This window comes from Crocodylus siamensis, chromosome 1 (genome assembly GCF_052110815.1).
Source record: "Crocodylus siamensis isolate JL-2025a chromosome 1, ASM5211081v1, whole genome shotgun sequence".
Lineage (NCBI taxonomy): Eukaryota > Metazoa > Chordata > Crocodylia > Crocodylidae > Crocodylus > Crocodylus siamensis.
In genome coordinates, this window is record NC_143395.1 from 198,028,005 (window position 1) to 198,055,818 (window position 27,814).

General features: G+C 42.6%; 1 protein-coding gene across 1 annotated transcript in view; it reads right to left on the reverse strand.

Annotated features, from left to right (window-relative positions):
- Window positions 1–1,964: 1,964 nt before the first annotated feature.
- The window catches only part of SLC24A3 (solute carrier family 24 member 3), a 453,586-nt gene continuing 427,736 nt past the window's right edge, over window positions 1,965–27,814 (reverse strand). Inside the window, exons 17-18 of the mRNA XM_090038056.1 lie at window positions 17,195–17,260; window positions 1,965–15,460 (exon numbers count right to left, since the gene is read on the reverse strand). Of these exons, the coding sequence (XP_089894182.1) occupies window positions 15,311–15,460; window positions 17,195–17,260 (216 nt within the window). The 3' untranslated portion in view covers window positions 1,965–15,310. The remainder of the gene's footprint in view (window positions 15,461–17,194; window positions 17,261–27,814) is intronic.

The window sequence follows — 27,814 nt, forward strand, 5'->3', positions numbered from 1 at the left end:
CCCCCTGTTCTAGCAAGGATCTGAGCAGTGACCTGAGGGGTTCCCAGCTCTATTTCTAGCTTCTCCAATCAGAGGCTGGGCAGCTTGATGTGAGGACAGGCTCTGGGAAGGTCAAGACCCTTAGCAGGCTGGAGCAGAGGTGGGTGTGTGGGGGTGTTCTTGCCTACCACCTGGGAGAGCTGGGGGTAAGTCCCAGCTGAGATGACTTGGGGTGAGTGAGATAACAAGAAGCAAATCTTCTTGCAGTGGAAAGGGACTACTGTGTTTTCTTTCCCTCCAGGTACCAAGGCCCTATATTTCCTTGTCATTTGACACTTTGCATTTTGTGCCTTTTTATATTTCATCAACTCATATTGTTTGTTCTGCTGTTTGTGTTTTATATTTTGTTAACCCTGTTTTTTGTTAATGATTGTAAGTGTCTAAGCTTTGTTGAATCCTGCCCCCTTGGGGCATTGTAGTGCCTGCTATACCTTCTGATTTTTTTATGCCTGTTATGTTCTCAGTATTAAAAGGTATATGGTTAAGTCCCCGTTGGTGGTCTGGCTCTGCTCTATAGGGGGAGGAGAGTCCCTATACCTCCCACAGTGCTTGTGCACCTGCTTTGATCCTTTTAATTGGGGGTACCTCTTGGAGTATCACCTGGGTTACATCTGCATCTGGGTTTGTTCCTTCTGCTTAATTCCAGAGCCCCATGGCCTGAATATGGACCAGCTTCTGGTCTGAGTATGGATGAAGAGAAATCTAACTCTCTCTTTTACTTAAAGTCTCTAGAACTTACACTGGATTCAATTAATCTGATCCCTGGGAAACCCCACATAACAATATAGTCACTGCCATATATACCTGATGAATTACACTCAGCCCACTCACTGGAGATGCAAATTGTTCCTCCAAAGCTACCTACAGGTATTTCACTGTTCCAGAAGAATAACTGTTTTCTCCTATTGCATTCTCCCACAGCCCTTCAATCTATTTTGTTGTTGCAAGTCAGTCTGTAGAAGTAAACCTTGCTATACTAAGGACATCTCCAAAGTTTTGATTCCCAAAATTAGCTTCATAGAGATTGACCTTATTCTAGTGAAACCAATAGCAATGCTTTCCTAGTTTACATAGCATACATTCCGGTATACAGAATTTGTAGCAGCTGTTTTTTATACCATATATAGCTGAATTTCTGGATAGCTAGAGCATGTAAATTCAAAAATAAAGGAATTGTAAGTATGAGAATTAATAAATGGGGTTATTTCTCCTGCTTTTGCTTCCTTTTTTTTTTTTATTTTTATTTTTTTTATTTAAAATGTTCAAATTAAAACAGTGATGTTGGATGTCCTTAGAATAAAGAGTCAGAGAATGAAAAAGCAAGTACTTATGCACACTTAATATTGTTTGTCTCAAAGTGCCCTAAAGTGGTAAGTTAGTACCAAGAGAGGATACTTTTATTGATGAACACTGTATTGTCTTAGTGTAGATGTCTGACACATTATCAAATCAAATGACAAAACATTTAAAGTAATTCAATCTAATAAAAAATTCTGATATTCCTTAGACAATAGTGCTGTGAATTTTGTTTATAGTTATAACACTTTAAAAACACAGAAATACAAGTTTCTAATTTCATAGGTTACCAGCAAACAGAGAAATGCATGCTTTCATTTCTGTTAAATTTCTAACTTACACAGGCAAGTGGAACAGCTATGCATACAAACAGTACTCTACAACGAATTGCAAAACAAACATACAGAAAGACAGACTTAATAATACTTGTACAAGTATGACAAAATTATTGTAACTTATTTGAAAAGGTAACAAATGTTTTGTCTGTGGCTCCACCATTTTTACATTTTGAAACGGCATTAATAAGAAGCTGTTTTGAATAAAATTTTATTTCTACAAACCATTTAATTTTATTTCTTGCTGGTGAATTCCAGCTGGTATAATCAAACTAATATGTTATGTGCCTTGACACTCAGTTTCATCTACATTTTCTCCATTATGGTTAGAAGCATCATAGAGTCTTCAAACTTAGTAAAAACAAGTACCCAGATCACACTATTTGATCCTGAATTGATGAAGGATGATCTGATCAATCTTTTATTGCTCTGCTTCTGGCAGCTCTGAAGCTGTGACACCACCATAAAGTAGAAAATGAGCAAGCACACAACTTAAAGAAATCTATACAACATTATTATCACTGCTTATTTTAGAACAAGCTGGACTAGGGATTGCATTTAGTGGTCTAAAGACTCCAACAGTGTTAGCAAAACAAGCCATTTTTTCCGTAAGAGCTCCAGGAAATACATTGCATTAGTCCTTCTCTCTGACAGCGCTGTCATTGAGAACTCATTCCTGCCACAGAAGCATATGCTCTCAAGCCAGGGCAAGGGGAGAAAAGTCCAGGGGCAGGTTTTCAGTGACACCCACCTCTCAAGAGCATCTTCTCTCAATGGATGATGCTGGGGAGTTCAGCAAGTCGCTTACAACATGATGCAGTTATTGGGTACGGAGCTCTAATGAAAATCTGACCCAGAAAGCACTGCTGTTCAGTTTTACTGAAATTCACTCTGCAGAGAGCCAATCCAAAGCCTATGACACACTCTTTACAGGATGAAGTCCCTCACTCAGTGTTAGTATTCTACAATCACCTGACAGGACTCTTATCCAAGACTTAATTTGGGGCATGTAACAATGTACCCCAGTATTTTCTTTCTGTGTGTACGTACTCTTTTGAATCTTTGTGGATACTCTCTAATTGCTTTTATTGTTTCACCATTTTTCAGGCTGTACACAATATTGCCAGAGACAGAAATGTGTCTTTTCTAGTTATTTTCCTGTCTTGTACATTCAACATGGGGATAAGTTATTACAGACACAGGCTAGAGTAAGAGCCTAAGGGTGCTTTCCTTGTTCCCAGAAATAGGCATTGGACTCAATGAAGTTACTCTCATGGGAAGTTAAATACAATTTTACCTTAACACTTTATTAAATGGCAAGGATTCAAGTCCTTTCTTGTGTACGCAGGAGTACATAACAAATGTGCGTTCAAGATTTTAGCCACTTATGCAGCTAAAGTAAAAACCAAGTCTGGCATTTGCATGGTTTTTGACTCATCTTTCCCTGATAAGAAAATACAGTACTTCTTAATGGGAAAAGAAAACCAGAGCTGGTAAGTGAACTGAAAAAAAAGATCAAAGGCTTGTTTGCAGACAAATCACAACCTAAATGAAATCCCTGAAAAACTTGCAGGCATTCTAATTACACAAGAACCAGTGTTTCATAATGCATTTTTATTTTTATCTACATTTGCTCACTGTTTGTGACCTATAAATACGTAGTAATTTGTTGTGCCCTCTAAATGTGTCATGCATGTTTAAATTAGAAATCTCTAACAACTGATCTATCCACAAGCTTTTTCTTGGCTTCCTGTAAGATCTAAGCAAATTCAATATTTCTGTTTGAGTTCTTGTTTTACCTAGGAATGTCCAGATTGCGTAAGCCAGTTTTGATACACAGAAGTGTGTGTTGCACTTGAAGATGCAGACTCACTAGTGAGAGCTACTAGAAAGAAATGTTTTCTTTGAGAACCTGTTAAGGGTTTCAGCTGAATTGTGAGTGCTGCAACAAGTGCAAGTTCACCTTATGCAAGCCAGCTTCACAATCAGCCATTATCCTTTTGATTTGCAGGATTTCTTTCCTCCCTAAACATAAAAACACCGAAGTGTCTAAGAGTTTGCTCCAGTACAGAATTCTAACTATTTTCCCCTAAAATTCTGTTTGTAAGATGACTCCTGTGGTTATCTTTGGCTGCTTGACTTGGAGCCCTATTGCTATTCATACTGGGAGCAACAACCTGTGATATACTACAGTAGAGACTTCCTCTCTGATCTTACAAAAACAACCCAAGTTGATGGAAACAAGGGTGAGTAGTGGGAATACTTCAGTGCAGGATTTCCAAGGGGCATGTCTTCACCTGCTTTAAATGATCATTACTCCATCAGCAGAGCTCCAACAACGCATGCCAGTGGCTCCCAAAAGTTCACTACAGGTTACACCTGTTTCCATATATACTGGTTGTCCAATTTCATCAGCATCAACTGGAATTCTTTTTATTTTTTTAGGAGTCTTTAGAAGGAACTAGGGTGAACCTGGGAAAAGAAGATTCTCTTAAGTATCTGGTGGTTGGGATCTTATGGCATGCGAATGCTCAGTTAAAACAATTATATTCACTCTAAAATGAAATATGGTGTCCACTGGTTATTAGAATCTTGCTTAATAGGATCAGCCATATATTTGCATCAAAACCCAAACACCAGAAGGATTACTATATGTATTTTCCATTGCTTAATCGAATCAGCCATTCATTAGCATGAAAATCTGAAGCTGCTCTCTATACATACAGCCTTTTTTTCTTCTGGTGATTAGAATTGAGTCCATCTGTGTGCATATTTACTAAGCAGCTCAGTGGCTCTAAAACGGTCAATGATTACTGAGCATTGTGCATCCATGCTGCGTTCTATTTTCCTTTTTTAAATTTCCTAACACATGAAAATCACACGTCCTTTGCCCAATGCTTTCTTTGGCTGTACAGACAGTCAAAATGCCTGAATCAATTCAGTATTTGCAGCTTAGTCTAAGTTGCACAGACTGAACCAATACGCAAGTGAACAGACATTCACTTTTGATTCTAGAAATGCAGCCACATGCCTGCAGTGGCTCAGGCCAGAAGCTGGCAGCCGGGGTGGGGGTGGAGTTAGAGCATGCCTTGCTGCTTCACTGGAGCAGACAGCTTTGGCTAAGGCTAACCTGCCCACCCTACAAGGATGGGCATGGGGGGGTTGTAGAGGAGGTGTAGAGCATCCTGGATGCTGGGGGACTGAGAGTTAACTTGAATCTGGAGGCGATCTGGAATGGAAGTTCAATAAAGTGATTTAACATAAATCAGTTAAGTCTGATACTACATCCATCCAGGTTCATCTTAAACTAGTTTCAGCCATTTTGAAAGTGGTTTAAGTGCACTGAACTTAAGTTGCGTTACGTATCTGAACCAGTTTCCAATCTCTTATACCTGTTTATGTGTAATTTCTGTCCTTAGGCTGTGTTTCTAATAAGCAGTGGAACACTGTTGACTGAGAGAGACTGGTGAATGCTCACACACTTATACATTGCTGCTCCCCTAATCAGTATAATGGCCTGGTATAGAGGTTTCTTCCTTACTCTCAGCTACCCCAAAAATGTAAGTTATAGGAAGTGGCCTAGCAAACTGATGAAAATCACTGAAAATTAAATGTCTGACTGCTTTTCAGGGAAATTCAGATGGATGGTATTAATATGTTTAAGGGGTCCAACTTTAGGTCCTGATTCAGGAAAGTACATGTAGCTATATCCAACGTTAAGCCTGGGCTTAAATTCCATGGATGTGAATGGGTTTTAAGTCCTCTTCCCAGACAGGTCACTGCTTTCCTGACCCAGGGGCATAGTTCTTAATGTAAGATAAATAAATAAATGTATAAATATTTCAGTGCACTATTTCCTGATCTCCTTGATCTCGCTCTCTCTTTTTAACTACTCTACATTTGGAAAAGAAAACTGAAATTTGGAATAATAATTATTAGAATTAGAAATACTATTGAATTTACAAAGATAATCTGTTTTAAAGGTTTGATATTGTAGATATATGGTTGGCATGCAACATTAACATCTGCTTGCTAATACAAACATGGAAACAAATAAAAACTAGTAACCATCTTTTGTACTTACAAATATATGTGTAACTATCTTAAATACTGACATCAGTTACCGTCTAGTCAACAGCCATAATAGGTTTCTTTTCCTACTCACATGGCAGCCAGCTACCACAGGACTTTGTTTTAATGACAGACGGCATACTAGATTAAAGTATATATGCAAATACTGGAATATAAATCTATGTTTATACATTTAAAAAAATAAGCCAAAAATCTGTCAAAGAACTTCTAATCATGACTGAATCCCTTAGTGAATATAGTTTAATATGGGATGACCAGGCTTCATGGAGATCAATTACCCACATCCAAACTATAATCATGCAACTGGATCAGTAATATTCCTTGGGAAATCATTATCTTTATCTATAAAACAAAACAAAACAGGATCTTGGCTACTTTACTCACTTACAGTAAATAGAATGCATGGAGTATTTATAAATGAATAAGGGATTCCCTTGAAGAGGATCAGATATAAAATATCTGCATATGTGCAAATTTCACTTTGAAAAGACAGTGATTTCTCTTTGGGAAAACATATTGTGAGAGTATTTCAATGTCCTGTGTACTGATCTGATATATCTATCAAAGGATATGTGCATTCTACAGGTAGACCTTGAGTTACAATCTCATGCTATGATTCTTGAAGCAGGTATCTTAAGCAGGAGATCCACTCCACATTTTCTCCCATCAGTTTACAGAGTCCAAAACTGCATCCCATTTCTGTTAGTCCAATGCATTTACAAATATTCAAAACCAAAGGAAGTCTTTATGCTTAACATATGGATTACAGTAGTCAAATTTTGCATCCTTATAACACAGAGAAACCAGTAATACACCATCTACAAGCAGAAAACAAGGGACATTTATATACATGCTCTGGAAGGTGTGTGTGTGTGGGGGGGGGCTTTAATTAAAAGCACTTATAGTGTCCTATGTATCAGTGTTCCTGTACTGAAAAATGGTGGTGTGGCGCTTTGAACTAAAGGGTGTTGAACCAGCTTTAGTTTAAAGTACCCTGCTGTCATTTTTCAGTGCGGGGACACTGATGCATGTGACAGTGGAGGCTGCCAGAGTGCATTAATTTCCAGGCTCCAGCAGACTTGGTTAATTGAGTTTGCTCTGATGCGCATGTATAGGAGCCCAATGTTCACAGGGGCAACTTCTTTGGCAACAGAATCCACACAGACATACACTTGTAGGGAAATCCAGGGGAATTCTTCCCATCACCTTTCAGACATTGAATAAGTGCCCTGCTGTGGAATGCATTCTCCACTCTTCCTCCCTCCATGTTTTAGTTCTTGTTACTGTTATTACAAGCTCAATATATTACACCAAGGAGCTAGATTAACCTCTGGTGCTCTTACACAAGAGATGAAACCCTCCTGGATTATAGACCTCATTTTGCTGCCTTGGGACTTGTGTTTGGATTCCATGTCCCAATAAAGATCTTCATAAGTCAATCACAGGCTGTATTTCATATTACACTAAGGAAAACTAGTCTTTCCACAAAAGAGAATGTTCTATACAAGACAAGGGATGAGACCCATACAAAGGCTTGTCATATAAACCTACACTCACTAAATAGTCATTCTAAGAGTAATCCACCCTATTTTTTTAAATAGGCCTACTACTACCTGTGGGTAACTCCTAGGATCAGAATTTGAGAGAACTCTCACCTTATAGCAATTTGTTCTTGTAAGACTCCTTTCAAAGTTCCATTTTTAATCCTCGCTCAAATGAAAGTCAATGGCAAAGCTCCCACTGACTTCACTGAAGTCAGGGTTTGCTCTTCAGATTTTATATCATTGTTTCTATGCCTACAGATACAGCCATGCACAGAGGAAATGGTGGGGAGAGAACTTTTGCTGTAGTAGCTCAAGGGTCACAGACCTATATTTTATTTTGTTTTTTTGGGGGTTTTTAAAAATTTTTGGTGTTACAGAAGCAAATGGGACTCCCAATACTTAAAAAAAAAAAATCAAACTTGTTCGTCCCCAAGCAAGGCAAAAAAAGATTTATTTCATACCTTTTCATGTATGCACAAGCTACTCAAAATCAAAGGAATAGCAACATGCAAACACTATGTTACTAGCCAAATCAGCTGAACCATAGGAAAAATCTGTAGAAGGGAATAATATGAGTTCCTGTGGCCTTGATCTAAATCCAATAGAAGTCAACAGCAAGGCTTTCTTAATGGACTTTAAATCAGGCCCAGTTTGCTAAAAAGAGGTACTACTAATTTTAATGTGCTGCCTCATTTATATACTGAAATACGTAAAAGTGATGAGCCAAAAAATGGCAAAAACTACATAGGGAAAATCTACTTTCCTACAGAATCCTACAAAAAGTAAAAACCTTGCTCAGTAGCTTACTTGTAATGAAAATCTATAAAACCCCTACAAAGCCTTGGAAAGTTACTTCACTATTTTCAATCAAAGGCACATTCAGTAAGGACTCTCCTGCCTGGAGTCGTCTACTTATTCATCCTTGTAGGACTTTTTTTCCCCCAACACTGCTTGGAACAGGAACTTTTTACTGCATCTGTTTAGAGGAATCTGCACTATTAGCGTTCATCCATTGCACTGACTGAAATGCTTTAAAAACAGCTGAATTAGATTTACTGAATCTAATTTAGGATGTTTTACAGCAAAACACCTGAACATGTGCATATCCTTTAGTCCATGGTTAACCTCCACTGACTTTCATGACACCTAAGCACATGCAGCTGAAACAAAGCTTAAAGTACGTTGGGGAGCTGTGCATGCAACGCTTCCTGCTGATTTTGAAGGGAGCTAGAGCTAGCACAAGAGAGAAGTGTAAATGACACTACCTTGTTTCAGCCTGGCTCTCTGGGAGGGCAAGCAGTGCTATTGCAACATCCTTTGGGGTGATAGGGCAGAGACAGCTGGTCATAGCACCATTGAGAGTTCTGCTGGTAGTGGTTGTTTGGGGGCTATGCTAAATCAGCATTGTCCTAGGTCATGTCCCATCCTTGGCCAATCCCACACATCATCTAGGTTTCCCTGTCTCCTTGTAGGCCTCTGGGTACTGCAACATGATTCCCCAGTGCACTGTCTGCTCCAGAAGCTCTGTGTGTGGAATTAGGTCAATAAGTATTACAATTACACCAGCCTGTATCTTGTCCACAGGGGTGGATCCAGTGGAGGTGCAGTGGTGTTGCTACACCTTTCAGGTGGTATGGGGGGCTGGGCTCAGGCGGGAAAAGCAAGTGGCAGCATTCAGGGTGAAGAAAGGGCTCAGTTGTACTTATTTTATGTATTATAATTATTGAGTGAAACAGGTAGGGGGCCATGAGTTTGCCTTGGGCCCTCTAAAGGGTTAATCTGTACCTGGCATCAGTGGCAATGGGTGTGGTGGAGGTTCCCCCCACCCTGCTCAGTCTCCTGGGAGCTGGCATAGGGAGGGGGAATGCCTCTGCCTATTGCTAATGCCCCATCACTGTTCCCATCTGAGCCCATGCCCCACACAGCCTGTCTGGAGCAAGCAGGAGTGGCTCTGAAGATGGGACATGCCTCTGAGCAAGGAGGGAAAGGGGAAGGGATTCTTATGTGCTTTGTGAACTTTAAAAAAGTCCCCAGAGGCTCCCACAGTATGGTCTGGCCCCACTGGTGCATGGAGAGGGTGGGGAAGGAGCTGGGAGCAGGGATACAGCCACCACTGCAGTATAGGTGGCTGCTTCCCTACTCCCTTCTGCCAAATCCTGGATCTGCCCCTGCTTGTCCAGTGGACAAAGCCTGCTGCCCTTTTCCTCAGCTTCTAGCAAAGCGTATCTAATTCCTGAAACTAAAACACACAAAACTCTGAGAACATTTTTTTTTCCATAATGATATTGCCAATTAAAAGGAAAGTCACAATCCAGTTTGACTGGGGTCATCTCTCTTGTAATACTCTATTGAATAATAAAGTGGTTTGACCATCTTCTAAATCGGGGCTGGGCAGTTATTTCAGGTAAAGGGCTGCTTACTGAGTTTTGGCAAGCCACCAAGAGTTGCATGACAGGCAGCCAGGGTCTGATAAATATTAATTTTCTAAATTTTTTAGGGGCCCTGCAGACCGGATAGAATAGCTTGGTGGGCCGCATCCGGCCTGTGGGCCGCTTTTGGCCCACCCCTGTTCTAAATGTATGTGGACTGGATAGCAGCCGTGCCAGATGTGACAGTGCCTTTTTACAGGAATCCTTCTATTTCTTGTATCTGCCTCATGGATGATATTAGGACTGCAATATGCTTTAAATGTGAAGGATAATATGGAAAAGTGCCGAAGTATTGAAACATCAAGACCTGCCATGTTTATATTTTGCTTGTTATCAATTTAATATATTTTTCAGCTAAATTCTCTTATTACCATATGAATACATTTTTATTTAAATACTTTGTGTTAATACTGAGGTTTTCAAAGTTCCATATTTCATTCAATTCCCATTGGACTGATTTATTTGATGGCCTATATTTTTGACCCACAGGCAATATTCATCAGATATTAGGTAAAACTTGGCTTTAAGGGAAACATTGTCATTTTGCTTTGGAAAAGGAGCTATAGTAAAAAAGTGTGTGTGTGTGTGTGTGTGTGTGTGTGTGTGTGTGTGTAAAAGAAGCAAAGATATGATACACCTTACAGGTCATTGTACTGTGAAATCTGCATACTGTTCCATAGGATCTAATAATAAGGGAGTCTAGGAATATACATCATCTGCTTGCCCTGTCACAGGCTTGCCGATCTGAAACCTTGACAGCTAATTTCTACTCTTGGAAAATGGTACCATACTCAGCATTTGAGCAAACTTCTATGACAATAGCAACTGATGATGTAGGTTCACATCCTTCATATGAATCTCATTTTCACAGCTGGCTACAGAAAAGTCACATTCATTGGTAAAATCTGCCTTGTTGATTTATTTAATTCAAGCACTACTCAATGGAAAAGGAAGTGGCTCAGGTTGGATGTTACAGCCAAATGCTACCAGTCATATCACTTAGTGTGCAATCAAACAAACAAACAGATATTTTTCTTCCATGGTTGCCTTGCTTTGTTTGTCCCCTTAAGGCATGGATTTGGCCACAGTTGAGATCTTATCTTGGAGACTTAAGAACTTCTTAGTATCCATCCAGGGGGTCAGCATAGCTTGGGTTGATGTGGATACACTTGTGAAGCACGGTCCTTTGGTGCACTTTCTCTCTCTCTCTGTGTACACACACATATATACTTTGATATACATATGTATGATCTCATTATTTGTGCCTGGCTGCATTCATAAACATATTTTTGCAAATTTGGTTTGGGTGAAGACGGGTAGAGGAGTTCTATATTTGATATCTTTTCCCAGATTTTTAAAAACCTATTCTTAGGATTGACAGTGCCTGTTAGGATGTGCTTCAGGAAAGATCTATAAGGTGAAATCTTGACCCTAGTGAAGTTGGTGGGAGCTTTGTCACTGATTTCAGTAGACCCAAAGTTCTATTGAATAGAACCAAGGTTTCATTTATAGTCTCTGGATGCTGGAGACACTCCTCCTTCATCTTTGTGCCTCACAGTACACCCAATGTGTTCATACAGCTTTCTAAATAATGTGTATTACAAGGCATAATTTCTTCTTTCTGAAGCAAGTTGCTGAGACCTTGTCTATATTCACACTGGCACCACTTTATCTAAAAGGACGATTTTAAATTGGTTCAGTTACGCTGGTGTAACAGCCTTAGTGGACACTCCCAATTAGAGTTCAACTTGTTTTACATTGATTTACCTTAAGCCAATTCCTGAGGAAACATAGCATCACCAAGATAAGGCAGGTTTAAATCCAATTGAGAGTGTCCATGCAGACTGGCTGAACTGTATCATTCTCTAAACCAATTTAAATTGCTGTTATTTTGAAGATAGACAAGGCCTAACATGATAGCATGCTTGATATGTCTCTATTTAATTTTAAAAGATTGTGTCTTCAGGAAAGAAAATCAGTAAAAAGAAATACCTGACAGTAGTCAGAAAGTTACAGTTTTTAAAAAAGTATCTAAGTATATTTGATCTTCACTTTAACTTACTAGGAAAAGGCATTAAAAATTTTGCTATTGTTGCTTTACGTTAAGGTTATAATACCAACATTAAATGTGGTGTCCCTAAGCAAAAGTTGCTATCTATTCTGATTTAACATTTAAAAAATATTGTTTGGCGTTTGCATGCTTAAAAGTAGCACAACTTTTCTGTTTTACAGGCACAAAAATCACAAATCCAATGCATGCAAATGGATCAACTTCAGTGACCCAGCTCAGGATACAAAGTTGAACACAAAGCAACCAAGCAAAACAGAAAACCCTTGACTCACACTAATGCACGTCCCTACCCCACGTTAGATATTCTCTGTGTAGGTATATGTATCTACAAAAAGTGCATTAGCTCTAAAAAATGTGGAGAAATCTACTTTGGCAGGGCAAAAGCAATCTTTTTAGCATCTTAGTACCTCACATCATAACATTTTGGCATCTACCCATTGCCAAGGAACAGCCAACCACATGCCAAATGGAGTTGAAACTAACATGGGATCAGATATTTGATGACAACCTAAACAAAGTCAGAGCAAGACAGAGCTGCAATGAAATGCTCTCTTACTACAGAAAAGGTTCTTTAAAGTTCTCTTGGAAAAGTTCATAAACAGCTATGATTATTTGGAAGGAAATTTAGACTAAAAGCTGAGAATACTCACTGAATTGGGATGTGCATTGATATGATCTTGTTGATTTATGTCTTAGGGAGATCATCCAGGAGAAGTGACCCAAGCATAAATTTGGCACAGAAAAATGCTTACAGTTTTGCCCTGGAGATTTTTCCATGGACTTTAATTAAGCCAAAGAGTCTGAAAGGCTCTCTCTTTTAAAATCAAGTGAGACTATATACTTAACTGGTACATTATTCCAAATCAAGGACGTACGAGCTGATTTGGTTCCAGATCATAAGCACATCTCACTTAAATGGTTGCCGCAAAAAAGTGTTCTATCACATATTGTATGGTGCAACTAAGAGCAGGCCGGTATATTGAAGATACCTCTTTGCTTACACTTGGAACAAGTAACTTGCAGTATATACTTGCAAAACGCACAGATTTCAAAACAAAGTATTTCAGGTTACACACACAATGCAAAGCTATGATACTACAGTCTTTAATGCACGCCAATAGGAAAAGTTCCTAAAAAAACAGTCATGCAGTTTTTGTGCCGTGGGAAAGATAATGGCTATTTCGTAGAAATAGATCCAACTGGCTCCATTGGAGCAGCCGTATAAATACGGTATTCAAAATAGAAGTAATAATAGGTCCTTCTGTGCAACATCTTTTATTTTCAAATATTGTTCCTTCTGTAAGCAAAGAAACATACAGTTTAGGGGCTATGGTATCTTGTTATAAGGTTATAACTGTGTGCTGAAGAGTGAATTTTATTGAAGTGCATTGCATCATACTAATAATGTTCAATTTAAAGAAATTCTTTAGATGTTTTAGTTCTTCTTGTTATAACAATTAACAAAAACAAAGCTAAGAATGGACAATGGGGATTGCTAGTTTAATGGGATTGTAATATAGTGTAGAATGATGTTCTGACAAGAGGCTGCATAGCTAAACAGGTGTGATCACAATTATATTCCCGAAGAAAAAAGGACAATGTGCATGTAAAAACTAACCTCCCTCTTTGCCTTACCCTATAACCACACTGTTCCTTGCCTTCATACCTGCTTCCTGCCAGGGACCCACCAGGATGCTTTTTTACATCGGATTTTACAGAGCACCTGCTTTTGGCTGGGCTCATCAGATGAACAGGAACAGTGCAATGGCTGTCAATAGTTTTCACCTGTTCCATGTAGGAAGGCCAGAAAGTAATGTACCATGCTGAACAGAGATTGTCAGTTGGAAACCTTTATTTTATATTATTTGTCCAAAGAAAATGAATCTTAAATAATTAACTGCAGAAGTGTGACTGGTTTTCATTCTGTGAACCACTTTTTTCTGCTATGGTTTAGATTTCTTTTTTGCTTTATGGCTTCTAGCACACTTCCTAGCAATATTTGCTGTTGGTTGTACCATAGACATACACATTCACCTATCTGGTAATATCTTATTATGTTCATAGTAGAATGTATCCAAGGAAGAGGAAAAACCATACCAAATGGACCGGAAGCAATCAGCATGTAAATAAAACAGCCAGCACTGGTAGGAATCCACAGTTTCAAGACAGACAAATGTGGTAATGGAATCTGTCTGCATATTAATGTAGCATCATACAAAACCTAGCAGGGATATTAGAGCAATGAATGGCTAAACTTTCGCAATAACAGATCTGTAAGTGAGTCTGCCTTAAAGATAGCCCGTATTTGAACAGTTCCATCTCTCTCTCTTTCTTTCTCTCTCTCTCTCTCTCTCCACCTCCTCTGGTAAGAGGTGGAATAAATCCACAATGATTTGATATCAGAGATGCTCAACAGTAAAAAGAAGGAAAAGAAAAAAGAAAAATATCTGGCCAGGTCCAGTGTATTTTTTAGAGTGGCAAATTATGACTTCAGTAACAATGTCTGTGCAAAATATGCCTCTTTCCTTTTACAGAAACCAGTGTCTAGTACTCTTTTTGAAAATTTTTGACATGTGCTTATGTCCCTCTCAAAATGAGGAAGACATAAAACTACAGAACCCGCTCCCAAAATACAAGCAGTCAGATGATCTTCTGAAGCATCTGACCTGGCATTTCAACGGATAGATAATTAAAACCAGGACCCCCACCTTGATAGCCCTCCTGGGCTGGCAGTCCTAAACTATTGCTTGGAAATCCTATAAGTAACCTAGCAATAAAATTCTTGACATTAATAATGAAAACAGTAGCAGTGTTTACCCTTTGAATCCATGTTCATCTTGCATTCCTCATAACACCTTTAGGAGATTCATTGTTTATGGCAGCAAGTCATTATCCATTGCTTCACCAATCTTCCCCTTTAATAAGCAGGAAATCCACTCCTATGCCAAGTACCTTGAGTTGAGTTCCCATAATACACTGCTCTCGTGACCTTTGGATCATTACATGAAACCCAGCACTCAGAAGGAGAAGCTGCAAGAGAGGCTTTTGATCTCTGAAAAAAAAATACCCCCAAATTCCCACAATTCTCCTTGAAAAACACCCCGTATACAATGTACCCTCTTCTTCTGTATTCTAGCAATAGTCTTAAGTCATAAATTAGATTAGTCTTCCATCAAATAACTTAAAAAAGAAGGAATTGTAGCAGACCAGTTTTGCCTGGCTCAATGCCAGTTAGCAGCCAGTTCTTTTAGAATCCCAGTCACTGTTCAAAAACCGAGCTTGGGAATCACATGAATGCTGAAAAAAAAATCTTCACATCGATGCAGGATTTTTCCAGGTTTTGGGGCTGGGGAATGGGAAAACTGAGGCGGGGAGAAGAGTCCTATGAACAGTGAGTAGGATCTACTTCACGACCGTGAGGCGCACCACGTTCTGGAGATGCCAGCCGTGTTTTATATTGCACAGGTAAGAAGGAAGTCCCCCCTCGAAAGTCTGCCACCTGGATCAGTGATCTCTGCACATTGGCAAGTTCACAAACGTGAAAACGTTGAATTCTGTCATGATGGAGAAACAGAGGAAGATGCCATATAGGAAAAGGCACACACACCCCAGCTTCTTATCCAACTTCCATTTGTTCATGTGGACACCAAACACCTATAAGAGACATGGTGATTTGCTTAAAGGAAGCGACATGGTAAACAACATTGGACATTGGTGGCAAACACCTTCTCCATCACATAAGCATGTAGCTTACTTTCTGCTTCTGCTGTGTGCTGCTGATGCAAAGTTCTGTTCTCAGCTGAAATGATCATATTATGAGACATCATAGCAGAGAGAGGCAGAACCATGGCTTGGGAAAATGGGTATAGCTCCATAAAAGTCACTCTAACTATGCTGATTTTCCTTACCTAAGAATCTGGCCAAGCAACCCAATACTTTCATAGTCTGGCAGGTTCAATTCCATTTAAGTTGATGAGGTAGTCTATATCATTAAATCCCCAAAAACCAGATTCCTTCCTGCATGCATGAAATGGCTCATGTGTATATCTGTCTCCCTACACAGATTCAAATGCCTCTGCGTGTGCTTTAAAGCCAGCCTAATGGCTAGTCAGTGAAAATGTCAATTCAGCAACCGCACAAACCCTTTGGCTGCGTCCAGATGTGCAGGGCCATGTGCTTGCTGTGGCAAAAATAGTAGTGGCACACATTTGTGCTGTAGCGCACACCCCACATGTGCACTTTGGTGAGGGACAAATTGTCCCACTTCTGGCAAACTGACCTTGCCTGGTTCCTCCTGGCTCCCAGGGTGCTGGAGGAGCTGGGGCACAACTGCAGCACGCTCTGGCCAGCAAGCAGAGCATCTCCCGGGAGAACCAAGCCTTCATGTGTTGTGGCATACACTCCTGTTCCATGTGCTATGCCACATTTTTTTCCCAGTGCTTTTTTTTTTTCCTACCAGGATTTTCAGTACATTTTAACATGCTCTGCATGTGACTTGTGGTACCACAAAGAAATTTGCAGTACCACAAACTGTGTGTGTCTGAATGCAGCTTTTGGGGTCAATGGTTGGTGCAATTCCTACAACTGTGATGGAACACACAGGATTCATCCTCCTTCAACTGGCTCCAGGACAGGGGGGAGGCAACAGAGGTATAGTACCATCTGCCTTATACCCTTCCTGATCCTGTGTTAAACATGGAAGCATGGGCCACTGACTTCAAGAGCAGTCTTGCCTGCATATTTGTAAACAGGATTAATTCCACTGCATGCTAAATTCCACAGAGCTTTTACAAAGAGCCAAAGCAAATTGCACTAACATTCGTTGTGTTTTATAACAAACCTGCCTCTGCCCAGCAGGGCTTTGGATCATATTACACATGAAAGAGTTTGGCTTCATTTCTAGCCTGGAAAAAGACTAATGATTACTAGTGAATTTTCCGTGACCCCTTCCAGTGAAAATACATGGTGGATAAGCCATCTTGCATACAGCTACTACTGATAGAGTTTTTGGAAAGTTCACACTGGGTGTATGTACATGTGCAATTAATGTAACTGAATATACTCTGGCTCAAATTGAGCTGGAGTAAACTAATCCCAATAATATCACTGCATTCTACTGTGGTGTAGCTGTGGTGTACCTGTGTCTGAAGGAGTAAAGTAATTTACTGTGCACTTACAGTGGCACGCATAGATGGTGACGTTTTACTGTGCATTAAATTAGTTTGATGTGCATTAAAGCACACATGTAGACATGCCCACTAGGAACTGGCTGTTTCTCTATCTTATCAGTGGACATTGCAGCTCTAAAAGAAAAGCTGCAAACTGGAGAGAAAGTAAAATGCCTATAAAACTCCATCTTGAAGATAGACCCAAATATGATGTACGTACTGTGACAAAAACAGAAGCCAGCAGCAAGCCAACAGAATAAATAAGTCCTCTGCTGTTTAACCGGATCTAAAAAAAAAGGAAGAAGTTTATAGAACAAGGTAACAATTTTGAACAACAAGCTTAATCTCTGTTCACTCTTCTGTAGCTATCCACTGCAGAAACTCTAAACTAGTGGCTCCCAACCTTTTTTTGCTGTGACCCTAAATCCAGGTCGTAACCCCAACCCCAACTGCTGATTCACTCATGCCCAGCCGCACCAGCAGAGCCTGGACCAGGCTGGGATCACGAGGGGCAGCAGCAGTGAGAGCCATGTAGACCGTGCTCCAGGACAGCCCTGCAGGTGGGAGGGGTGAAGTGAGGGGTGGACCCCTCATGACCCTGATTTGGGTCATGCCTCGAGGTTGGGAGGCACTGCTCTAAATGATGTCTCCAAAAATGCAGAAAGCCAAGCCAGATCATTACATTACAGATTTTTCGCCCACTCTTTATTTTTAAGAAGAAGGGGTTTTATCAAAGAGTGATATGCTCTGGGACTAAGATCATTTCAAAGCCCACCACCCCCATGCTGGCTTTCATGTTTGTCTCTTTTCAGTCTCTTGTAAGCTTATATCATGGGAATGTGTCTCCTTTCTGATTTCCTTCTGTGTGACTTCGGTCTGAACAAACAGGGGAAGAGAAAGTTTGTTCTGCCGCACAAACTGCTGTGGGAACCACAGTAAAACAAATATGGGGGGCGGGAGGGATCCCTTTCTTCCCAGTTATAACTAGGCTGCAAGGAGACAGATGAAGTATCTTAAGGGATTCTTGGCCAAAATAAATCACCCTTGTCAGAGTAGTCATGTCAGTGTATACCCGTTGATGATCTAAGTTAATTAGGACTACATGAAAACGCTCTTCATTCTGTTCTTCCAACTAAAGTGTTTCTGTGCCCCTGGCAAGACCGTAGGAGCATCTCATGGTTGTTAAGACACTGAGCCTTACCACACCGCTGGGAGGCAGGGCAGATGGAGAGTGAGGGAAGATGTCTCAGCACCTCACAGGTATTTGGGTGTCTTATTCTCATTGATTAGCTATCTAGGTAGGTTTGAACCCTGTCTCACACCCCTCCCCCCACAGTTCCTCTCTGCATCTATAAACACCCAAACGACTTTAAAAATCCATCCCTTTGGGCATGCTTATAGGGCTCCCCTCCCAACCCTGGGTCTGATGCTGATGAGATAAGCCCTGGCTACTTGCCCCTCCTGGAGTGCACCAGAGACTCACAATTAAACAGCTTGGGCATGTTCGGAGAGGATCCCAGGGCTGTGCTCAGGCTGCCTGCTTCAAGAGAGCCAGGTGCTGGGAAATGGTGGATGCTTAGGACCACTGAGGCACTCCCAAGCCCCATATTCCACCTGACTGCCAGTCTCTGGTGTGCCCTGGGGAAATGAATAGATGGGGCTTCTTTTATTGGCATCATAGCTGGGGTAGGGAGTGAAGCTCTATGGACCCAGCCTAAGTGCCTGCCCCAGGGCCTCACAGGAAGTCTGAAAGAGCAGGTAACATCTCCCAGCTCCTAGGGGTTGCTCTGAAGTAGGCTAATGGTTGCTTCTGAAGCAGTAACAGCTAGTGTATGAGAAAGAGCAGGCTAGTAATGCAAAGCCTCTCCTTCACAGGCCCATGTTCATAGAAATCAAGGCATCTGCACTGGGATTTGAACTAGAGAGAAATGCTCAGGAATCATTTCCTTTACTGCAGGATTAACATCACCCCAATGAGAAGCAAAGCAGCTGCTCATTGTGGCACAGCCTATGGCACATTAAGCCTGAAGGAATTTTGCTTTTTCTCTACATAGTTATCAGCAGATGGGCTATACAACCTAAGAGGACATGTCTACACATGCTATTAATGCTATAAAGGCTTACTGTGCAGTAACATACTGCACAGTAAACCTACCCTAGGAGTGTGTCTACTATACATGTTCCCTGTTGGGAGCAAATCTGCTTACAACAGGAGCAGCCTGGTACACGACTGCTCCTACCCTGCTCTGGTCCCCTGCAGCAGATCCCTGACAAGGTTCAATCAGAACCAACAGTATCCAAGACTGCAATGCTATCAATGGCATACTGGATGCTTCTGTCTGCTTAAGTTTTTTGGCATGTTCTGAGGCAAAAAGTCAGTTTATATACTACACATATTTAAAAAAAAATCTTTAAATGAGAGCAGTTCAAATGTTTGTCTGGCTGTATTTGTTTTCATTGAGTTACAGGAGTATTTGCATTAACATATCTCTGTTACAGGGCTCCAAGAGCAGAGCCAGCATTACAGTGATCTTCTGTAAGTAGGCAGCTTTCCAGCTCTTAATTACTCAGCTGGTTCTACAGATGTATATTGAGCAAAGCAAAAGCATTAGTTCATTACTGCAAATGATTTGCAGACCAGAAAATAATTCTGATGATAAAAAGCTCATACACCTCAAACAATATGTGGCTTGTTTCTTAACAGCTGGATTTCTTTCCGGTTTGTAAAACTGTTCTTAGTCTAATGAGCAATTCAAATCTGGATTTTCTGCCACGATGCGATTTGCTCAAGTGCCAACACAGGAAATACTCGTAGTGTGTATCACTACCACTCACATCTTCTCAGCTGATTTTTAAAGTGGCATATTTGCAAGAGGACTTAGAATTGCTAAGGCAAGGAAAGAAAGTGCTATAGCCTCATGGATTTCTTAGGTATTCATTGACATCTACACTCATGAGAAAAAAATAGCCACATCCTAGGCCAAATGCTGCTCTTGGTAACACTGGTGTAACAACAGAGTAACACCACTGCTTTCAGTAACATTGCATAGTGCAACTGGGATTACAAGTTGACTTGCCAGGTCTGGAAAAAAACAACAATCCTGGCATTTTGCAGTCACAATTCTGCCATAAATTTCAGGCAGTCAAATACTTTCATACACATGGAATCCCAATGGGACAGAAACTGGGTACAGCTCCACTTCAAGATGAGAGTCACAGATGGGTTTGACACATACATTATGTCTCATCCTGTGGTTGCTCATGGTCCAGCACAATGGGCACCACTACAATAAAAATATATAGTGACAAAGATTAATTTAATTTCTATTACAACTATACACTGGCAATATTATGTTGGGGGAGTTTCAGAACCCCATGGGCCACCATCTTCTGGAAGTCTGCTGCTCTCTCGGACTTAGAGTCCTTTCATGTGGACTACTCTCATTTGCCTACCTGTTCAAGGAAATGAGGGTATGGACTGCTTCAGAATGATAAGGTTCATTCTAGCAATGCCTGGAGGACAGAAAAGTAATGATCCCACTGTTAATGTAAACTACAGGTTGCAAATGGAAGACAGGAAGATGTCTGTTTTTGTACCCGTGGAAAAAGTCTCCTGAGCCACATCCACTCAGTGCTTCAATTACCAGTTCTTAACAGCCTCACAGTTACAAACTTACAGAAACACTTACTCCTGAGTGGAGGACTTTGCAGTTACTATTCTCTAGCATTTACACAAGATGCTTTACCATGCAATTGACTAATCAATTGACTGTATGATAAAGCATCACTGTCTACACATGCAATCTACCGTGCAGTTGATCTGCTACCTGAAAATTCAGGTAACAAATTAACTGTGCTGTAGTTACTGTGTAGTAGTGCATGACAGCAACCAGGAGCAAATTTGCTCTCAGTCAGCCCCACCATCAGGGGACCACCCTCAGGCTAGCCCTAGGGCCACGGGGCTTGGAGCTTCTCCAGTCCTGGGACTGGTGAGGCTCTTTGCTTGCCCCAGCCTGCCCTTTAAAACTCTGCAGTGACCCTGCGCCAACTGCAGCACCCTGCCTGGACCTCAATGCTGGCCCCCAGCGCACCCACTGCCTGCCAGTCTCATGCAGGCCTGGACTTTTGCCTGTAGTCCCTAAAGGCTGTTGAGAAAGCCACGCTGGCATTGTCCCCGATGCCACACACTACCTCCTGGGGGCGTAACTGGTCCCTGGATGAGACTACAGACCTTGCAGCCCTGTGGGGTGAGGCTGCAGTCCAAAACCAGTTTGCCTGGACCAGGTGTTTCAATACCCAAACTATGAGAGCCTGTCAGACTGCATGTGGGAGTGTGGGCAGGACCAGTTGGCATGCTAGTGCCACATAAAGGTCAAGGCCCTTCAGGCGCAGTGGGTTAGCTTCACTGACTACAACCACTGGTTGGGGGCAGCCTACAGGACTATGCCCTTTATCTGGACCACATCCTCATGCCCTGGGACCCTGGCCAGAGCCATACTGTGTTCTCCAGCATAAACAACCTGCTGGAGCCTCCAGTATGGCCTGGCAGTGGTGACAAGCCACCAGTGGGGGAAAGCCTCTCAGGGCACTAGGATCCCATCCCACTTTGGTCCCTGCCCCCAGAATCATCCAGCAGCTCCAGCAGCCCCGGTCAGTGACTTCCCCTCCTGCTCCAGGTGTGCAGCCCCACTTAGGAGGCCAGCATGGCCATGGCACTGCCTGCGTTCATGAGCTGTAGTCCCCTGTGAAGGGGGCCCCTGCCTGTGCCACACCCTTGCACCCCAGGACACTGCTGAGAGCCACACGTCACAGCTAGCAGGGACAGACTCCGGCCACAGGGCACATCTGTCATGCCCACCTGGTAAGCCCCACACTGGGAGGAGGGCCCTCACTTCCTCACCCTTGCCCCTAATCCCTGCCTGCCCTGGCTGAGCTTCTCCTAGCCCCCGGAGTTCGCTCCTACAGCATGCAGGAAGGCGAGAGGCAGCGCAAAACTTTATTGAGCAGTCTGTGCCTCCTCAGATAGGCAGGTGAAATGTGCTGATGCTGGCGGTGATGTCCTCAGCTGTGGGGGGCAGGGATATATAGTGTAAGTACAGGTACCCCTCCAAGCAGTGGTGAACACTGCAACAAAGCACGGGCTTTCCTGCAGCACCGTAAAAGCTCAAGGTCCTGTGCCAGGTTTTCTGCTGCACCTGGGACACCAAAACAATCAGCAGCAGCAGGGTGTACTGCACAGGGCACCCCTCAGTCCTCGCAGTGTGCCTGGAATACTCTCAGCAGGGGCATTCTTGGGGATCAGGGCATGGAGGACCCCCAATCTGAGGTCAGGCAGCACAGAGCCCCTTGGTATCATAGTACTTAGGGTCAGAAGGGACCTAAACAGATCATCAGGTCTGACCCCCCAGCATGGTGCATGGTATCTCAGCAAAATCTCACAGCCCACAGGTCCACCAGCTGCATGTGGGAGAGAGACACCAGCTGTCAGCAGGGATGCACCATCAGGGCCACCGCCAGCCTCAGCTCTGTATGCACTGGCTCCAGCAGCAGTGGATCCAGGACTGAACACTGTTACTGGATTGGCTTGTTCACTGGCTGGACTGCTGGTCACTGTGGCAGAGGAGCAGTGGCCTCACAGGTCTGGTGTGCAGAGGACTTTGTGCGCAAGTGGGAGAGGTTCCCATACAAATGGGAGAGGGAGGTGGCCGTGCAGCACAGCAGGAGAGGCAGGGCCAAGACTGACTTGGGCCAGGCGACAGTCATGGTCGTGAAGTACAGTGAGCAAAGTGGCAAACAAGAGCCTGGGGCATGGGTAGTTGCTCCCGGGGCCAAGGGGTGGAGCAACCATCACACAGTGGGCACAGAGTCAGAGAGGGCTGTGGCAGCACGCTGCATACTGCTCTGGGCCAGGAAGGCAGCTGACGAGGGAGCAGTGTGTGGGGCTAGCTTTTAAAGAGGGCCCCTGGCCACAGGCAGCTGTGGCTGGAACCTCCAGCTCTCCTGGCTGCTACAGGGGGATGGCACAGGGCTGGAGGAGGCTGGGAGCAGGTTAGTGCCAGGAGGAGCAAATCTGCTCCCAAATGGCCACACATGTAGATGTTTACCCAGTGCAGGTTTACTACGCAATAAACCTATATAGCATTAATTGTATGTGTTCTGCTCCTTTCTGAGTTCCAACCTTGTGCCTACTGCAGTTCTGGTGAAGGAGGTCTGGACAAGATTCCTTTTATTAACTCTCCCTCTTTATAGAGGCTTGCTATGCTGCATTCACATCTCCCCCAGCCCATCCTGATCCCAAGCTAGAGCATCAAAGAGCCTGAACGGTTCAATTAATAAACTCAGTATGGAGTTACATTAACATAACTAAAAGCAGAACCTTGCCCCACCTCTTCTAAAGAGCCTTTGAGGCCTGGCTAGGATATACTCATTTTGTTGTACAGTAACTCTTGCCTGCAGTCCTATAAGGAATTGTTTCTTACAAGCTCCAATATATTTAATAATGGTCAGTATTAAATATGCCAATTGAAACAGGATTTGGAGGAAAAAGTAATAACTGAAGCAGCTGGAATTATTCTTGAGCATGGAAAATATCTGCATTCATCATGAAGACAGCTGGGTCCTCTCAGTTACATCACTGGTTTGCTATGAGACAAAGAAATACACCTTGGAAAGGACAATTCTGAAACTGTATCTGGGATGATATAAACAAGGACACCAAGAGGATGATTGTTTTGGTTTGCTTTCATTTTTCACCCTAGCTTTAGAAAAAGCCTCTCTTTAGATGTCACTTAGGGGGAAAGTTAGTGTAATTTACAATTATTATAAAGCATAAAACATCTGTTAATCATTTCTTAACCTGTTATGAACCTCCTATACAGGGAACTTCAAGGTAAGGTGTGCTGGCCTTACAGAAACGAAGCAAACCGCTCTATAAACTGTTGTCCACTACAGTAGCTCTGGGTGGGAAGCTGAACCCCAGGTTTTATGTAAGGGTGCTGTATTCATATAGCTGAAACCTCCTTCCAGCTTAACAGATTTCATTTAGTCTTTTAGCTAGCCAGACAAACAGTTAGTCTAGAATCAACTACCATGACCCATTTTAAACACACAAGCCAACACATTCTGCCTGCCTTTAGAGTTTTTGCTAATCTTACATGACACCAGCTCTTCCTTTGAGAGGTTTGTCATCTGCCAACAAAGAAACAATTTCTTGGAAGTGGTGGAAGAGCATTTTTTTAATTGCCCTAATTTAATGTTCATGTTAGAAGGCTCTTGGCACCCTGAATATTAGGCATTTATTAGCCATTACCTTTTTCTGACGACCTCATACTGCTGCTAGACAGCAGGATTAAACCCTTCCCTATAAATAGAGAGGGGTGGTTTCCCTGGGGAATTAGTGCTAGCCGTGGAATGCATTTTGTCAGGAAGCTGAGTTGGCTGAAATAGATATCACAGCTGTATTTTCTGGAACACAAAAAAATGCAATTCAATGAGTCAATCTCTCCCCCTCCCCACTCTACCTTGCTGGCAAATGCAAAGTATTATAAATTCACTGGGGAAGGAATGAAGTTTCCACTGTGGTTCAGGTGTTGGTAACATGTACTTGACATTTTTCTGTTGTGCCACATGCAAGGCAGGGTGAGGGCTGACACCCGGAAGAACTCATGCTGAGTTGGGGGGAGAGTGGAAAGAGGGAGGGAATGAACAACAACAGAAGGAAAAATTGGGTTAAACTACATTTAAACAGACAAAACCAGCCATCAGGCAGATTTTCATTTGTTGTAAATCTTTGGCGTCTTTTGAGTTTAGCAGAGCTAAGTTGATTTATACCCCTGGAGAACTCTTATCCACACAGGTGGGAGGAATATCCATCTATTATAGATGGGGGATATCCATCTATTCAGGGCCAGATTTAGTTCCATCCTGTTTAAGCTTCTGTCATGCTGCTATATTCCTCTTCTACTGTGCAGCATGCAAGTGTCACCGAGAAACAGGGGGATACAGGACTCTTACACAATTTACTTCCATTTTACATTCTGAAAAGGACCAGGCCTGTTCGAGACCAAACATGCTTAAATCTGAGGAATGACTTCATTCACATCCCTGAGTGGCTACTGCAAAGTATTCTCACTCTAGGAGCAAGATACAGCTCCTGCAAGCAATATACAGCTTGCAGCCTAAGCAGTGGTAGGGGCACTAAATAGGGTTGCCAACCCACCCAGATTGACCAGGAGTCTACCAGAATTGGCATCAATGTCCCAGTAACTACTGAAAGCAATTCAGGAGATTTTAATAGGATATTTTAGGAAAATAAATTAATATAATATGTTGGAAAAAAATCTCCTGGAATAGCTTCAGTCAGAGTTGGCAACCCTGTCACTGAAGTTGAACACAAAGGGCCAGATTCTATACACACTAGTAGCTGTGTAAGTGGACTTAGGTGCCGAAGTGTGATTCTATTCACTGTGCTAAAATTCCTGAAAAAAGATCATATAAAAGGTGGGTGGGTCCACCACCACTTCCTCACTGCTTTTTTGTGACTCAGTCTTAAAGGTCATATGATGGAGTGTTATAAAAGTAGATGCGTTAATGGATTTTCAGGACTTGAACAGGGTGAAATAGGATTGCACGTAGGTGTCTCAGATGCCCCACAGACAGAAGAGACTCTGGCCCTTAGCGAGCCCATTTCTAGTCCTGGCAGAACTTCCGCTGAAGAAAGCAAAAGCCACCTCCCAAGTAGTAAAGCAAATACAGAACATTTAATTCCTAAAGATGCATTTGTTATTCTTCTAATGCCAGAAAGCAGCTACATCTGCTCAGGCAGCCAGATTCAGATTTGCTGCAAACTTCCTTGGAAGTGCCAGCTTACTCAGAGACATACAGGCTAAGGACAGACATTACACATAAACCGGTTTATGTGTTCAGAAACTAGTTTAAGCCTGTAACAGAACAGATGTTCAGTGCACATAAACCAGTTTGAAAATGGGTGAAACTGGTTTGAGATAAACCTGGTTGAATGTAGTATCAGACTTAACTGATTTGGGTCAAACCGGTTTATGCAATGTCTGTTCCAGACCCCTTCCTGATTTAAGTTAAACCAGAGTCCCCCAGCACCCCAGAGGCTTTTCAACCCTGGGTGGGGCTCTGCTCTCTGCTCCAGCACAGCAGGGCTGGTCTGTCTCCCTGCTCCCTGGCTGGAGCTCTGCCAGAGACTGCAGGTACAGCAGCTTCTGCCTGGCTTCCTTGTGCTCACTCCCCACTGCCAACCATTCTCTGCTCAAGCAGGGATTCCCTGCTCCCCTCTACCTTACACAGACACCTCTCAGCATTAGCTAGCATACCACATGCTATGGTCTGTGCTGTGGGAGATGGGACAAAGACAGCGCTGGCTTAGGGGTTCTTGGAGCTAACCAACAGGTAGCTGGTAATGTCCCTCTGTTCCTTCCTTGGAAAAAGCTGTTTGAGAATAGCTTGAACTAATGAGAGAGGCTTTTGTTTTGTTTAATGGGACGAGAAATGCTAACAACTCCATGTCTCAAAACAACACGGCTACCAAGTACACCTCTGAAACAACTCCCCGTGTAGCTCCCTGCTGTGTAACTAAATGCTCTGTTATCAACAGCAGGGGAGGGTGTGTGTGTGGAACCTCTCCTTAATCAGAGCATCCTGCTGGGGCCTGGCAATGCCCCCCATCAGCTCAGTTCTGTGGAAGGGAAGGGAGGGCTGCTCTAGAGCCTCCTGGTTCTAGCCTGAGCCACTGCAGGCATATACTGGCATTTCCTAAGTCCAGAGGGGATGTCTGTACAGATACAAACCCGTTCAGCCTAGCCAGGTTAGACTAACCTGCAAAGACTGAATCAATTCAAGCTCAGACTTTTTGAATGGCTGTCCCTAGCCAAACAGAGGTGTTCTGTCAGATATAAATAGGGCAGAAAGGCAGTTGTGCTTGGGCTCCTGCTACTTTATCCTACCTGCTTAACCTGCTAGATGTTTGTTTTCCTACCACGCTCTCTTTTTTTGCATTGGATATAAGCTACCAGAGGTGTAAGTAAGAAGCTCTGCACTCTGGGCAAAAGCTTGCTGAACAAGAGGAGTGTGGGGTGCCAAGTGCTGGGGAGCAAGAGGGTGGTCAGGGTGGCTGATCTGACCTGCTCTGAGGACTCAAAGTCCCCTGCTGCTGCAACCACATTGCTGTCCATCAGCCCCAGTGCCCCCATGGGGCTGGTGCTGCTGTTGTAGACTCCTTACAGGGCCACCATTCAGGCACACCCTCTAAGTTAGCACTTGTGGTTGGTGCCCTGATTGCCCACCTTGAATTACACTACTGTAAGCTGCACTCATTTTACACGCACATTGATGGCCAGAACAAAGAACATCCCATTGTTTTACTATTTTCCAGCCAGCTACTTCTTCTGTGTAACTTGTGTCACTGTTTTCATCAGCCTTTGCAAAAGGCCCAGCATCTTCTTACTTTTATGTGCATTTGGCATTTTAACTTTCTCACTGGCTCCTTTAGTCAGTAACAATTCACACATTCCCCTGCTCTACTTCAGCTCTCAGCTGCCGCTGGCTCTGAAATTGCCTTCAAAGTCTTGGGCAAAAATGCCCCAAACCTGCTAAATGAGGCTGCAAATCAGCCAAAAACAAGCACTCACGCAACTATCAGTATTAACTGCTTCAAATTAATAATGGGCTATGGTAAGAGCAGTCTCTCTCAGGGTGCATCTAGGCATCCAAGTGCAAGGGAGTTACAGTTGATAAAACTTCTTCAAAACTAAGTAGGTCCAGGGTCATTTGAAGGTTTGAGCAAAGAGTGGGTTCTATTATCAAAACTGGATTC